We start from the raw sequence: 12,265 nt of genomic DNA on the forward strand, positions 1-12,265 counted from the left end.
TATGCCCGTGTCCTTCTTAGAGTACTCGTGTCTTGTGTCCTTCTTAGAGTACGCTCGTGTCTTCCTCAAGCCATGCCCGTTCCTTTTGCCCCGCCCCACGACTGTCTTTCACAAGCGCACGTCCGTGTCTTCATCCTTCTTAGCGAACACTCCTATCCTTCTATTAGCCACGTTCGTGTCTTTCTGGGAGTGTATGCCCGTTCCATCTTTCAAGTGTACGTGTCCTAACCAGTGTACGGCCGTACCTTCCCCCTTTAAAAAAAAAAAACAGAAGCTGTTTGGAGGGAGTTCCACTTCCCACCTTCATGCACTTATGCTCAAGAAAATTGGTATGAAACAACCCTCTATTCGACGACATCGATCTTCCTAACGCCCCCTCGCTAAACAACGTGGAGCCAAATGATGTTGGTCTTTGCCAGCACCAGTGAGAGTGAGAAGCATCCTAGCACGGGGTATGCTACTCGTGACTTAGAGACAGAAGGACTGGTGGCTCAATGCATGGCCAGACCACCTACCTTGCCAATCCATTTACCAAACTCACACTGGCGAAACCACCTCCTCGTACCTCTCGACGGCCCCCAATTCGATAACCACAAGCCCACAAGGTATAGGAAAACTGCCGGAAAAAACGCTCCCCAAGGCCGAACCATCATCGACCACATCCTCAACCTTGCCCAATGACTCCTAAGCCTCTACTCCAAGCTCATAACTTCTATGAAGACAATTGACAAATTTGGGTACACATGTTGAAAGGGATGCCTTTCAAAAATTGAAGGATGCCATTATCACAAGACCGGTGCCTATGATTCCAAATTCACTTGCAAGTTTATGAGAAGGAATTATTGGCAATGATTCATGTCCTCATTATTTGGAAACATTATCTTTTGGGGACTGAATTTTTAGTAAAGACATACCATCAAAGTTTGAGACATTTTTTGACTCAAACCAAATCGTCTGAGAAGCATTTAAGATGGGTAGAGTTCTTATCCATGTTTCATTTTCAGATTTTACACCCCCCAATAAAGAAGAATGTAGTCGTGGATGCTTTGTCTTGTAGACCACATATGCATGCTGTTACTACTGCCTATCACCAAGACTTGTTTGGATTGCGGGATGTGTATTCTTTGGATTCAAATTTCAAAGATATATGGGCTGAATTACAACGCAATATTGCTGTCTCATCTTCTTTCATAAGAGAGAGGTATTTGATGATGCAAAATCGCATTTGTGTGGTGAAGGATCTTCGCCATAAGTTTATGGAAGAGTGTCACGCTTCTCCTTATGCAGGTCATAGTGGGATACTAGCTCCTACATTGGCTTGGGAGTAGTATTTTTTTGGCCACATACATGCAAGTATATTGAGACATATGTCACGGAATGTATGGTATGCCAAAAGGTCAAGTTTAACAGACATAAAACGACAAGCTTACCTATTCCTCATGAACCATGGAAAAGTATTGCCATGGACTTTATTATGGATTTCCCTAGATTTGTTTATGAAAATGATGCTATTTGGACAAAGATTGAGAGGTTTAGCAAATGGGCACACTTCATTCCCGTCAGGAAGACCATCAAACTAGAGCATATGGCTAAATTGTTTTTGAATACTCTAGTTTCATTTCAAGTCTGCTTTAAAGACAGCTGAATCTATAAAAGGCAATTTCATATTGGGTGCGTAAGTGGTGTGTCTAGATTGTATTTTGCATGAGTGCCGGCTAGGGGGCCTGGGAACTCTTTCCCCTGGTACCCGGGACAAAACATAACCAAATTTTCATAATGGATCCTATCAATACAGTGGTTGGGCGGTTGGCTAACCCATGGGACTGAATGGGTTTAGGCTGGACTAATGGATCCCTATAATTAAAATTCAATTTTGTTCAAGTTACGATAGTTGAAGTAAATCACGGATAATCCTTGTTCTATGGAAAAGAATCAGTGGGGCTGTGCCTCTTTAACGAGGAAAAAAGCGTTAGTCTCTATGATCCAAGTGCAAGTTCCTCCCTTGATCCGGCCATGTAATCCGCGGGTTCGGTCGGAATGAAAAAGGGAAGTTAAGGCCCTTTGACTACGTTAGAATAATTCTCCTGGAGGAATCGCCTATGCTCCCTAGGCGAGGGAAGTTTTTTTCGGGTTCGGTTTTGGAAGAACCGAGGTAAGCCCAAATTGATTTTGCGAGACAGAGATCCCAAGACCACAAGACTCTTTTGAAGGGTGTTGTTTGATAACATGGTTACAAAGCTGAATTTTTCTTTAGCTTATCATCCGCAGACCGATGGACAGAGTGAAATAGCAAACTGAGTTAAATGTTATGTATTAGAACAAAAATCACATTGGGAGAAGTATTTGCCACTGGTTGAGTTTGCATACAGATTGAGGACCAACGATGAGATCTTTGCCACCGACGAGTCAGCTCACGGATTTGGATACTGCGTTTGCACAGGTGCGGACAGCCATTGAAAAGTCTCAAGCCAAGCATAAAAAGGCAACAGATAAGCATAGAAGGATTCTAGACTTCAAGGAGGGTGATTTGGTTTTGCTATAGTTTGAAAAAGCTTGTCCCAAAAAGAGGCCAAGTAAAGAAGGACAATATCCAAAACTTTCCAACAGGTTTTATGGACCCTTTCAGATCTCGCAAAAGATCAACAATGTGGCTTTTCGACTAGTTTTTCCCGATCACTGAAGCCTTATGTAGGGCCAGCTGCTATGGAGCCAGTTTTGGAGGATCCGCTAAAGGTGGATGAATTGGAGGAGATACTACAAACAGAGCATATAGTTTTTCATAAAGAACGGAAAGTTGTTGGAGGCAAGCTACTCCGTCGGTATCTTGTGAAATTCAAAAACTATTCGATTATGGATGCTAAGTGGATGGATCAGGCATATTTTCATGATTATACAGATCTTTTGAAGGCTTATCGTGAAGCTTTTTAGTTGCAGACAACTACTTAGAAGCCGGGGGAAATGTCACCAATCCCTAAATTTGCAAGCTTCTACTCTTAATCATGTGCATGTGTATGAATTTTGTGAGGAGGAACTCTCACTTGGAGGCCACGACATGACAGGTGTTTTGCGCATGTGAATGGATGAATCCCAGGGAAGAACTCTAGTGTGTGCCCAAGGACATGGCAAAACGTACTTTGGACATGTATATAGGGACTAGCTACCCCTAGTGCCAAGATCTATTTTTGTACATGATGTGCCCAGGAGGAACTCTGGCGTGTGTACATAATTTTTGAGATACAAATACAGCAGATGGGTGATTCTTCCAATGCTTTGATGCATTCATGTGCATGTTTGAACTCCAATTTTTATTTGTCTGACTTGTATTATTGCCTACACAATGCTTGGGTTTACTGCCTGTGTTTTGTCCATAGGGTCGGGGGGTAAGTATGTTTTAATTCATTTTATTGTTTTATGTACATGTTACTAAGGTTTATCAGTGCAGGTGTACACAGTCACTTAAAGAAGGCTGGATACTTTATAAAGTTTTCACATGGGTGGGGCAATATAACCGTGGCCAGTTACTACATGGGCATCAAACACTTGGAGGGCATGCATCAAATAGGCGTCCCTTTTCGCATGAGAAAAAGCACACTTACTGCTATTTGCGGCGAGCACTGATAAGTATGCCTACACACCAGCTTTTGGAGATAGAAAAAGCTAGCACTAATCTACTGAGGGCTGGTTCCTGATATTCGGGCTTGATTCAGGGCTGATTGACATCTCCAGGGGCTGCCGCAAGCATAAACTTTTCACTACAGGCTTCTGGAGTGTTTGAGCAGATATTGAAGGGCTGCCTGGAATTGTTTTCAGCGCATACAAGGCAGTGCACTTGTGAACAGGGCTGGTCAACTTGTTTCCAAGGTGTCTACAGGCAATTGGGCACTTAATAGAGCTGAATCTGAAGGATACAGGCTATTTTGAGCAAATCTGTCGTGAGACGTCATTTGTTTTTGCAACCGGAAGGTTCACCAGTATTGGGCCAGTACAGTCCTGTGGCAGGTCAACTGTGAGGTTCATGGGGTATTGTTTTACTTGTATTCATCTTTGTATCTGGAAGAATCAGGTACAGACCGGTGGTGAACCCCAGGCACTTGCAAGTTTGTATCTGTAGCAAACTCCTTTTTGGTAATCTAGCCTTAAAGAGAGAGAGAGAGGCGGGGGGGGGGGGGGGGGGGGGGGGGGGGGGAGGGGGGGTGGGGATCGGCCCATATTCCAGTCCCTACTGTGGTGTATTGTGTAAGATCTCTGTCTTTCTTCTCTTTTACTCTTGGCTGAATTATGTCGTGGTTTAAGCTTAATCATGGTTTACAATAATTGAATTCTGTGTATCGCAAGTTGCCGGAAGTAGAGCTGGAGGCAGGCGTGATCCTGTTGTGACTGTTTGTGCCAGATTTTTTGTGTACATGTAGCAGGTTTGGCTGCCCAGCACACTGAGAAGTGGATGGTTCTCTCTGGACGGTATGTCCAGGAGTCACGACAAGGAGATCACACAGATAAATACCCTGAAGCGCTCTCTCACATATTGAACAATAGAGACAAGATCACAAGACAAAGAATTGCACACTACTCAGAAATCACTCCATTAACCACAGTCTCTGTTTCAGGGCTACTCACTGCACCGTGCACACTCCGAAGTGGTCACAGTGACGTAGGCTGACACAGACTTGCTAGAAGCCAATCGTGCAATAGAGAGAGGACTATTACATCTGATCACTCTGCTCGCCACTCTGAAGAGTCCTTTTAGAGTCAGTAGGTGGAATTAGGTAGGTGGTGCAGAGGAGAGTATTCTGCAGTGACTTGCGGTAGAATAATTGTTGCACGCCACTTGCAGTAGCCATTGAGTTGGATGGCCTTTGGGGTTTCTACGAGACACAGTTGAATCCCATTGGTCCACTCTCCTCTCTCCTCTGGCCTTTTGGGGTTCCCACCGGACAAGTGGCATTCCACTGATCCGGTGTGTGAAAGTGGAGTTCCACCAACACAGGACAAGTGGCATTCGACTGATCCAGTGTGTGAACACCAATCCCAGACAAGTGGTGTTCCACTGATCGGGGCAACCTTGGTGGCTACACTTTGGGACTTGTTTGCACATGCGTATTTCTTTTGAGGCTGAGACCTCAAGAGCCTTTGAATGGTGCTCTGTTGCATCCTATTACATGAGGGCAGGTATTGATATTCATGTCCTCCTCATTTGATGGAGGACCAGCTTCAAGTATACCAATTTGGAAGATGTCATATCCAAGATCAGCAATGACAAGCAACAGAGTAGGCTTGGATGGTACTGTAGTTCTCTCAGCCACTAATGGGTACCACTCTTTGACTACAAACAAAATCAAGAAAGGTGGACACTCTCAACTTAGAACCTCCACTTGGGTCCTGGCCGAGAGACTCCGTGTAGAGTGATGCCACAATAACAGTCATACGCACGAGTGCCCAGATTTTAATGAGGAGACGATGGATCACACTCACTCTTCCATAGCTAAGCAATATGGCAGACTGTCGGTAAAGCAATAGTGTTTCATCACTAATGCAGTACTTGTCACAAAGGTTACATACAGTCAAGACCACCAAAAAGGCCTAAATAATATGTTTAAGGACATCTGGACTTTTTCCCAGGATCTAAAGTACCAACGTGTTACATGGGATTCAGTCGCATGACTACTGGATTCATTTGAGCCCATAATTACTCCACAAGGGATCACTGCAGAGCAGTCTTTATGTTCACTGCAATGGAGTATTGCAAGTTTGCAACAACGGAATAGATTGATTAAACACCCCTTCATAAATGAAACGTGATAGATTGATTAAACACCCCATAATATAATTACCTTCGCCCATTCATAGACGACTTCAACAAGACCAAATTTGAGAGTATCACGGGCGTAGTCTTCTGGATTGATTGACAATCCATGCCTTGCTTGAATATAACCAAGTCGGATGGCTGTTGTTGTCATCCTGAAATTTTTGCCAAAAATAAAAACAGAAGCGGTTCAAAACACTGTCATAGCCAAAGTTGTGTGAGCTCACAGACTAAAGAAACTGTAAACACACATATTCAAGGCACATTGACAGTCCATATGCAAAAGCACATTGCATGATTTTAGCATCTAGCTTTGGCACAATATATATACATAGAGTCTGACGGACAAATTTCTTCAAAGGCAACTCTAAACCTTTAGGTAATATAGGAGAGACAAACATACTAATACCATCTAGAATATGGAAGCTGACATGAACACGACATTCAAACACAATACATGCTCTTGAAGAAATTTATGATTACACACCTAGTTCCCAGACTTCCTTTTACCTTCATCCTGTATCACAAATCTCGCAAAAAGCTTGTACAGAGGAGTAAAGAGAATCTTCCCTTAGTGCTTGCCCTTTGGCAAGGCACGAATAGCTCTTTTGAGCTCCAATGAGGTGAACAGCAAATCAGAGCTTCCTGCATCTCACCATAACAAGATGGCAGATAAGGTTCCAAATCCTCAGCAGGGCTTTGTCGTTAACTCCTGGATGAGGTTTTACTGTGAGCAGTTCTAAGTAGTCCAGATGCAAGCTGTCTCCCAGTGAAAAAAGTACGCCATCAGGCATCTCATACCCACTTCCTTGATGGCAACATCCCTGAATGAAGAACAGAGCTTGTTCACCCCCCTGCCAACCGAGTCCAGAGGGGCCCTTGGCATGGTATCTATACTCTGCTTTGTCGTCCAGCAGTTTCTCCTACTCATCTCTAGCAAAAGCTAGGCGCTTGCTGAAGCAAGGGTCTCTCCCCAGTGTTTCTCATTTTTCCCTGAAGTGCTGCAATTCTGTGTTTAAACGTCCTCTTCTGATCCATGACCTCTTGTTTCTTTGTCTCTGCCCCAGAATGACAATGCTAAAATCATCTGTAAGGTAGTCAAAAGGGCTCTGCTCTATGCATTCGGCTGAAGGTCACTGCCGAACCCTGATACATAGCATAAGATCCCCCCAGCAGCAAACATGTGCTTTGGGACTCGTATTCTGGGGGGTAGAACGGCATATGTCCAACTGTACCATAGAGAACCATTCGCAGGTAGTTGGAAGTGGTAGTGCCCAAAGAAAAACAAAAAGTGCCTACCCTATTAAGAGCCTACTCATCTACAGATCTTGTTGACCTTGGCATGGATTCTAGCTATAACCCTCCCGATGGACTGGGTGATGTAACGGAGGGCAATTATAACACGGAAATCTTAACTATCTTAAACCCTGATTAAACACATACATGAACATGGCATAGTAATAGCAAAGACAAAGAAGAGATGAGATAAACAGTTCTGCACAGTACACCACACTAGGGGCCAGAAGATGGGCTGGTTAGATTACCAAAAAGGAGTCTGCTTTAGATACAACCTTGCGGGTGCCTAGGGATTCTCCACTAGCATGCACCTGAATCTTCCAGTTCAAGATGATAACATAAATAGAACATATGCCTAGCTTTACCCAGACATTACCAAACAATCTGTAGTCGAAGTCGAGGCTCGTGAACAGAACAGGGGAACTCTACCGGCTACAAGCACATGTAGGACAGCTATGGACAGTCCACAACATTCCCACATCAGCCCAGGGCAGCCCTGTATGCTTGTTTCCAACCCTGCAGAGCCATAGGAAGAAGTCGACCAGCTCATAAGGGGCTGTACCAGCCCTCAGATACACCCAGATGAAGTCAGCCAGCAGATTTGAGTGTCTGGAGAAGTCAGCCAGCAGACATGCATGCCTATGAGAAATCGGCCAGCAGAAAGGGATGCAAAGATCAGGTCGACCAGCCCTTCTGGCCCTGAAAAAGCAACTGACAAGCCACTTGGTGCATGCAAAAACGGTCGACCAGCCACCTGGCACCTGTAGGAGCAGCCGACCAGCCCTCCCTCTCCTATAGATGGGGTCGGCCAGCTTTTCTGTGCATGCTCTTCTTTTTTTTCTCCAAAAACAGCCCCTCACTTGGAATTAGATCCATCTTGCCCAGAATAGCCAACTTGGCTTGGAGGGCAAGCCAACAAGAGGCACCTTCCTCCAGGGGCCCATAAAGTGCCCAATCTCCCGTCCTGTGGCTGCCATGTGTATTAAAAGAGTCCCTTGAATGTGTACAGCATATAAGTTGTCCGGTCGCTTATTAATGAATATGAACCTGCATCGATAATTATTAGCATATGAAAACATAAAACTGCAAATTAAGTTTTGGAAAACACTTACCACCTACAAATCCACAAGGTGCCTAGGCGTCCCCGGACCCATGGACAACACATGCAATAATCTCAAGCATTGTCTAGGCAAACAAAACAAGTCATCCAAAAATAAAAAGGATGCACACACATGAGTGCAACTAAACTCCAAGAAACAACCATCTGCTCAATTGTATCAATCAGGTATAATGTTCAGGGAATCAAAATCCTTCCGGAACCTTCCCAAAACATCAATACAAAGTGAACACCAGGATAGCTAGTCTTGGGAAAAACACACCATGTCAAGCTCCTATGCCATACATGTACTGTCATGTCAGGCTCCATAGGCTACACAAGCACTGTCATGTCAAGCTCCATATGCCAAACATGCAAAGTAGGAAATAGAAGCAATGAGGGGTTTTGTGACATTCCGCCCGGCTTCTAAGCAGTTGACCGCAACTAAAAAGCTTCTAGATAAGCCGTCAAAAGCTCCGGATAATCCTGAAAGTAATCTTCGTCCATCCATTTTGCATCCATAGAAGAATAGTTTTTAAACTTCACAAGATAGCAACGTACAAGCTTGCTTCCTGCATGCTTACACTCCTCGTGAAAAACTTTCTCAGGTTGTAACACCTCCTCAAGTTCATCCACCTCTAGTGGATCTTCCAAAACTAGTTGCATTGGAGGTGGTCCCACATAAGGCTTCAATAAGCTGACATGAAAAGCATTATGTATTTTCCAATGATCGGGTAATACCAATCTATAAGCCACTTCATTTATCTTCTGTAAAATCTCAAATGGCCCATAATACCCGTTCGAAAGCTTAGGATATTGGCCCTCTTTACCTGGCCGCTTCCAAATTCATGATTTCTGGAGCTTAAGTATCACCCAATCACCTTCTTTGAAGATTCTCTCTCTTCTATGCTTGTCGGCTGCCTTTTTATGCTTAGTTTGAGATCTTTCTATGGTTGTTCGTACCTCTACAAATGCAGTATCCAAATCTTTGACATACTCATCTACTGCTAAAATTTCATCTTTGGTTCGTAAGATAGGTGGTAATACCACCTTGCCATAAACTATCTCAATGGAGCCTTGCCAATTGAGGAATGCACCGTGTTGTATGCAAACTCAACCAAGGGTAAATATTTCTCCCAATCTAATTTCTCCTTAGATACATAACATTTAAGCAAATCAAGTACGGTTGAATTTGCTAACTCACTTTGACCATTCGTTTGAGGATGATAAGCTAATGAAAATTCAGTTTCGTGCCCATGTTATCAAACAATGCCCGCCAAAATAAATTGGTTGTTCAAGGATCTCTATCCCCCACGATAGATTTGGGCATGCCATGATGTTTGAAAATCTGAGCCGATAATTCTTCAGCCATGTGTTCTGGCTTAATTGTTTTCCTCACAGGAATAAAGTGTGCCTGTTTGCTAAATCGATCAATAACAATCCAAATAGCATCATTACTATGTGCAGATTTCGGTAGATCCATAGTAAAATCCATGGCAATGCTTTCCCATGGTTCATGTGGAATGGGTGAGGGCTGAAGCAAACCAGGTGTTTTGTGCCTGTCAAATTTGACTTTTTGGCACACCAAACACTAACGTACATTAATTTCGATATCTTTGCGTAAACCTGGCCAAAAGAAATATTGTTCCCCACCTTAAATACTTCTCTGAGAGTTTAGGCTGTGTCAGAAAGTGCCGTAGACTCTGATGATTTGTTTTGTCCATAAATTCCAATCTTCTTCGAGCTACTAAGAGAAATTTAGGAGACGATTCCCTTTTGGTGATGGTGATGAGGAGAATCAACCAAGCCGTGTGCACAGGTATATGTCAGGTGGTACATGTGAAAGAATCAAGAAGAAAAAATTCAGAGGTTTAAGAGTAACAAAATACCAAGGTTAAAGGTTAAATATTGAGGTCAAAAGCCAATGAGATGGTAGCTCAAGTGGTGAAGTGTTTGTCTTCGGACTGAGAGGTCCTTGGTTCAAACCATAGTTACCGCGGAACGGCGCTCCGCCTTCCTGGAACACCGGAACGCCGCTCCGAAGCGCAAGGCGTGCCCGGAACGCGGAAACGGGAGCCGGAACGGCGCAGTTGCCGGGGAACGTGGCGGAACGTGTGTCGGAACGCCGGAACGCTAGGGCGGAACACACGTTCCGGGCGTTCCGAAAAAAGCGCATTTTCGCTAAGTCGCCGGCGGCAGTTTTTATCCAGCGTACGGCTCTTTTTCGCTGCTGCGCCTGTTTTGTTGGCTGAGCCTGCTGCTTGAGTGCTCTCCCTACCACTCCACCCTTCCTCTTGGCTGCCCCCTTGGCTGCCCCACACTCTCCATTCCACCTACTACCCCACCCTTCCTCTTGGCTGCCCCACACTCTCCCTACCTTCAGCCTTGGCTGCCCCACACTCTCCCTTCCTCTTGGCTGCCCCACACTCTCCCTACCTTCAGCCTTGAATGCCCCACAGTGCACACTCTCCCTACCTCCTCTTGGCCCCTCCTCTTGGGCCTTGGCAAGTTGGCCCCTTCTTTTGCTCGGGTGGCACTCGAGTCTTGAGCAGGTAAGATTTAAAATTTGACGCAATGAACGTTGGATTTTGGAGATTCTAGTTTGCTGCGTTTTTTTCCACTTTGTGGACACTTTACTTATGTCTCATGCAAGGGCATTTTGCATGTTTTTTTAATTTTCAGCCATTTATCAATTTCAATGGCACCTCCTCGTGGCATAGATGCAGAAAACAGATCCCCTTGGTGGAATGAGGTGGATCTTGTGTCCAGATATGATAGTGCAAGAGGAGGAGGGTCACGCAAGTGGAAGTGCCACTTTTGTGGATCCATTAAGATTGGAGGCACGGATCGTGTGCGAGCCCATTTGTTGGGGGTTAGAGGCAAAGGCATTTCTGTTTGCCCTACAGTGTCAGGAGCAGATATCATACGATTGCAGGCACTTGCAGATAGACTTGATGCAGCAGGGAGTCGGCCCTCTGTTCTTGATCCTCGAGGTACATCATCATCAGCTACACCTGCAGGCGTGGCATCTTCAGCGAGTGCATCTACCCCATTATTTGGGGCTGCTCCACAGCCATCCGCACATGGAACAAATGCTTCCCAGACCCAGGCTTCATGAGGTCCAGTGCAGGCTAGTCTTGTGGCATCATGGCACCCTGGGAGGAGGGCACAAGTAGATGCATCAGTGGCACGGTTTTTTTATGCTGCAGATGTTCCTTTGGTAAAGGCCCGCAACCCATACTTTGCAGATATGGTGAAGGAGATTGCTTCTTTCGGACTTGGCTATGCTCCACCCTCATCCGAGGCATTGCGCACTACACTCTAGCCACAGAGAGGACGGCCATAGAGGATGCCTTGGGACCCATTCAGGATGTATGGCGTAGATGTGGCGTCACTATCATGGGTGATGGTTGGAGTGACACTAGGAGCCGCTCCATTCAGGGTATCCTTGCGTACTCCAGAGGATGTAGCTTTTTTATTAAAGCTATTGACAATTCAGAGGCGGGCAAAACTGCAGAGAGATTGGCAAATATTTGGAGTGAAGCCATTGATTACGTGGGTCCCAATAATGTCATCCAATTTGTTTCTGATGGAGAGAACTCAAACAGGGCAGCAGGGAGGATCATTGAGGATAGGTACCCACATATTTGCTTCACTCCTTGCATGTCACATGGGCTCAACAATCTCCTCAAAGATATTGGTAAGATGTAGTGGGTGGAGCCTTCTATTGAAATGGGCAATCACATTGTTTCATTTATCACTCGCCACCACTACATTTTGGCTGTATTTCGACAGAGATCCCCAAAGGATCTCTTAAAGTATTCAGATACACGCTTTGCATATAATTTCCTTATGCTAAAGCGTCTTTTTGAAGTGAAGAATCATTTGAGGCAGCTTGTAGCTTGTGAGGAGTGGGATGCATGGCGAAAGCGTACCTCAGTGGTGGCAGGTATTCGATGCAGGTCCATAGTTCTTGATGACACTTTTTGGGACACTGTTGAGGTATTGCTGCAGGTTGTGCGGCCAATCATTCTTATGTTGAGGCTTCTTGATGGAGATGAGCCTTGCATTGG

General features: G+C 44.9%; 1 protein-coding gene across 1 annotated transcript in view; it reads right to left on the reverse strand.

The window, feature by feature from the left end:
* Nucleotides 1-12,265, reverse strand: part of LOC147606274 (RNA helicase, ATP-dependent, SK12/DOB1 protein) — a 225,069-nt gene that overhangs the window by 15,247 nt on the left and 197,557 nt on the right. Inside the window, exon 24 of the mRNA XM_086792575.1 lies at nucleotides 5,829-5,955. Coding sequence (XP_086648701.1) covers nucleotides 5,829-5,955 — 127 coding nt within the window. The remainder of the gene's footprint in view (nucleotides 1-5,828; nucleotides 5,956-12,265) is intronic.

Source organism: Cibotium barometz, chromosome 58 (assembly GCF_041138505.1).
Source record: "Cibotium barometz isolate CiBa-2024 chromosome 58, ASM4113850v1, whole genome shotgun sequence".
NCBI classification, from domain to species: domain Eukaryota; kingdom Viridiplantae; phylum Streptophyta; class Polypodiopsida; order Cyatheales; family Cibotiaceae; genus Cibotium; species Cibotium barometz.